The sequence below is a fragment of the Aplysia californica genome, unplaced genomic scaffold (assembly GCF_000002075.1).
Source record: "Aplysia californica isolate F4 #8 unplaced genomic scaffold, AplCal3.0 scaffold00673, whole genome shotgun sequence".
Taxonomy (NCBI): Eukaryota; Metazoa; Mollusca; class Gastropoda; order Aplysiida; family Aplysiidae; genus Aplysia; species Aplysia californica.
The window spans coordinates 12,189-15,095 of NW_004797943.1; the positions used below are offsets into that span (position 1 = coordinate 12,189).

The 2,907-nt window shown below is 40.1% G+C and overlaps 1 protein-coding gene across 1 annotated transcript in view; it reads left to right on the forward strand.

Annotated features, from left to right (window-relative positions):
- LOC101857144 (dual oxidase 2) overlaps nt 1-2,907 on the forward strand; it is a gene marked incomplete in the record, with an annotated part of 61,129 nt that overhangs the window by 7,361 nt on the left and 50,861 nt on the right. The window contains 2 exon segments of the mRNA XM_013088029.2: nt 1,583-1,744; nt 2,567-2,745. Of these exon segments, the coding sequence (XP_012943483.1) occupies nt 1,583-1,744; nt 2,567-2,745 (341 nt within the window).

Consider the following 2,907-nt stretch of genomic DNA (forward strand, 5'->3'; position numbering starts at 1 on the left):
CCTATCACCCTACCCTACGACTGCTGTGCCCTCAAAACGCACTATTGCGTAGTTTGACGTTTCAGGAACTTAATAAGTTCTTTATGAGTTGGTATAAAATATATATAAAATTGTGTTTTTTTATTTTAATGGGTATTATTCGCTTGCTTTCGCCATGTTTGACCACAGGAACTGAATTCCAATTGACTACTTTTTGAAAAAAAAAAAACGACACACTTGTTGATATAAGACAATCCAAAAGAAAGCGTCCGGTCTGCTTTTTACTAATTGACCTCATTTCTGAACATTTAGAAGTTGTTGTTTTTTCAAAATCACTAAAGGTTGGCAATAATTAATTTTTCTTGACTTAATCCACCAAGTTCGAGTGACCGAGGGAAAAATTTTTTTAATAGTTTTAGAGTGTGAAGGGCATGCAGTTTTTTCTAAACACAGAGGTCGTCTCCAAGAGACCAGGTCACTCTAACTTACACTGTGGGATCGCTTGTGTCGGTGAGTGATTGGGCTGTCTGTTGAGAGGGGACAACGATGTTACTAAACACCTAAAATCTAATAGATATATAAAGTGTAGCAAATAGTGAATTTGAAGGTCTATATAGATCTACTGATATTTATTAAACACAGGAATGCGCTTTTTCTCCTAGACCTGCTGCGTCACTCAATTCTCGGGCCTGTCAGTGAAAGGGTTAATACCCAGTACATTTTGCCCTTTTGATACTTTCGGGACTAACCGGATTTCGCTTCATGGACAGGCAAAAGCTACCATTTTGATACAATTCGACGGCGACCTTCAAATCAAACACATTATTTGTTTTTCGAGGTCATGTGCCGTACGCATGGAATCTGTCTGGTGAGGAATAGCCAGTCACAAGACTTGTAGCCTACAAATGATGCGGTCAGGGTCCGATCTTTCGTTGGTGCACGGGGTCGTAGTATGGAAGGTGATATCTGTGGGATTCAAGAACCTCTAAACACTCAATAACCTTGATATGCGGCAGTCGGCACTTGAGAAGCTATAATTAAAGGAAATGTCCGTGTTCTGTACGGTTAGTTTTATGTACAATAACACCGCGTGGCACTTGATCTAACCTTTGAACCAAATCACATGATCTCCAGGTGTCAATGTTTTCTCTTCTTTAACGTCAGGGTAAAAAATTTTCCAAATTAGATGTTTAGAAAGCATAAATCTAATGGTAACTGGTGTTCGCAAAGACATAAGTAATTGACACTGGAAAGTTGAAATGAGACTGGTTCTGTTTTGTTATTTTAATTATTTATGTTGTTTGTTTTGCATGTTGGTTTGTTTTTTGTTTGTACGCTTTGTTTACGATTTTGTTTATGTTTATGTTTTGTTTTGTTTTTTTGTGGGTTTTTTGGTTATGGGTGTGGCTTTGCTTTGTTTGTTTTTATTTAATTTGTTTTGGGGGCACCACAGCCAGTAAAATAGACTTCAGTCTGAGCATTGCTCCAAAACCATTTCTTACAAAATGATATGTGTACTAGACACATTTACATGCTGTAGTTGCTAGACAACGCGAAGGCTTTATTGGTTTGGGTATTTTCTTCATTTTTTTTTCGTTCACAGGAGGTCGATTTTTACGAGGGAGTGATGCAGCCTATACCGATGGAGCATACCAAATGGCCGGGAAAGACAGACCCAATCCCATGGAGATCAGCGTTGCAGCCCACTCTAGTGAAAGTCTCGAGGCCTCTAGTTATTCCCGAAATGCTTTGCTGGCTTTTTTCGGTGAGTGCAACCGTCGCCGATATTCAAGGTCATAACAACAAAATTCAGAAGGGGGTGAGAGAGAAGGCGAGAGAGAGAGAGAGAGAGAGAGAGAGAGAGAGAGAGAGAGAGAGAGAGAGAAAGTAACATGGGTTTAGACATGGCTGGGGGGTTTTCTAGCTTTTGTATGCTCTGTTATCCACCGTCTTGATATACTACAATATTAATTACCGACTTTGCTTCTCTTCAACCATATATTCAAATAATCGACGCAGTCGTGTCCTGACCTTACCCAAATTATTACAACATGAAGATAATTAGTGTCTTTAGAAAAGGTTCTTCCACAATCTCTGCACAATAATCATCTAGATGTCTCTATCAAAACTGCTGGGGCGCTTATTGTTTTTATTTTACAAACAGATGTTGATTTGCCCCACTTTATGTATATAAAATCCCCCCCCCCTCCTACCCTGTTTTTTAAACCTCAAAGTATACACCCACCCACCACCCTTCCCTTCCCCTTTTCCCCGTTGGCACTCATTAAATGAACTTCTCTTTGTGCTGATAGTTGTATAGTTCTGTACTTCGGGAGATGCAGCTGATTTGCAATCATTATAACTTACAATATGCAATTCCTGTAAAATAACAAACTGTCTCTGACAATACTGCACCTTCACAGTGGCTTAAACGTAAACCCTCATTACATGTAAAAGGGGGGGGGGGGGTGTTTTTGATTTGTCTGGGTTTGTTTGGGATTGTTTCTTTGTTGCTGCTTTTTAAAATTTTTGCCTTACTCCTTTGACTTACTCACTGATCAGTCGTGTTTTCATCCCACTTTACCAGGTCAGCTGATCCTAGACGAAGTGGGTGTAGCGTCCAACCCTGGGTGCCCACCAGAGTATGAAAACATGGAGGTGCCCAGAAGTCATCCCATCAGCAACTCCACAGAAAGACCTCAAGTCTTTGTGCGCTCTGTTTATGACCAGCGTACAGGCTACACCTCTGAGGGGCCTAGACGGCAGGTGAGGGTTCTCAACTCAATGTCTGTTTCGTTCCTGTCATAATTAACCCAAGTAACATTATTTTCACGCTGTGCCAATCACAGTTATATATATATAAACAAATTAAGTTTCATTCTTGTCCCTGTTTGTAACCCCTTCCATTGAAATCATGGAGATGCTGAA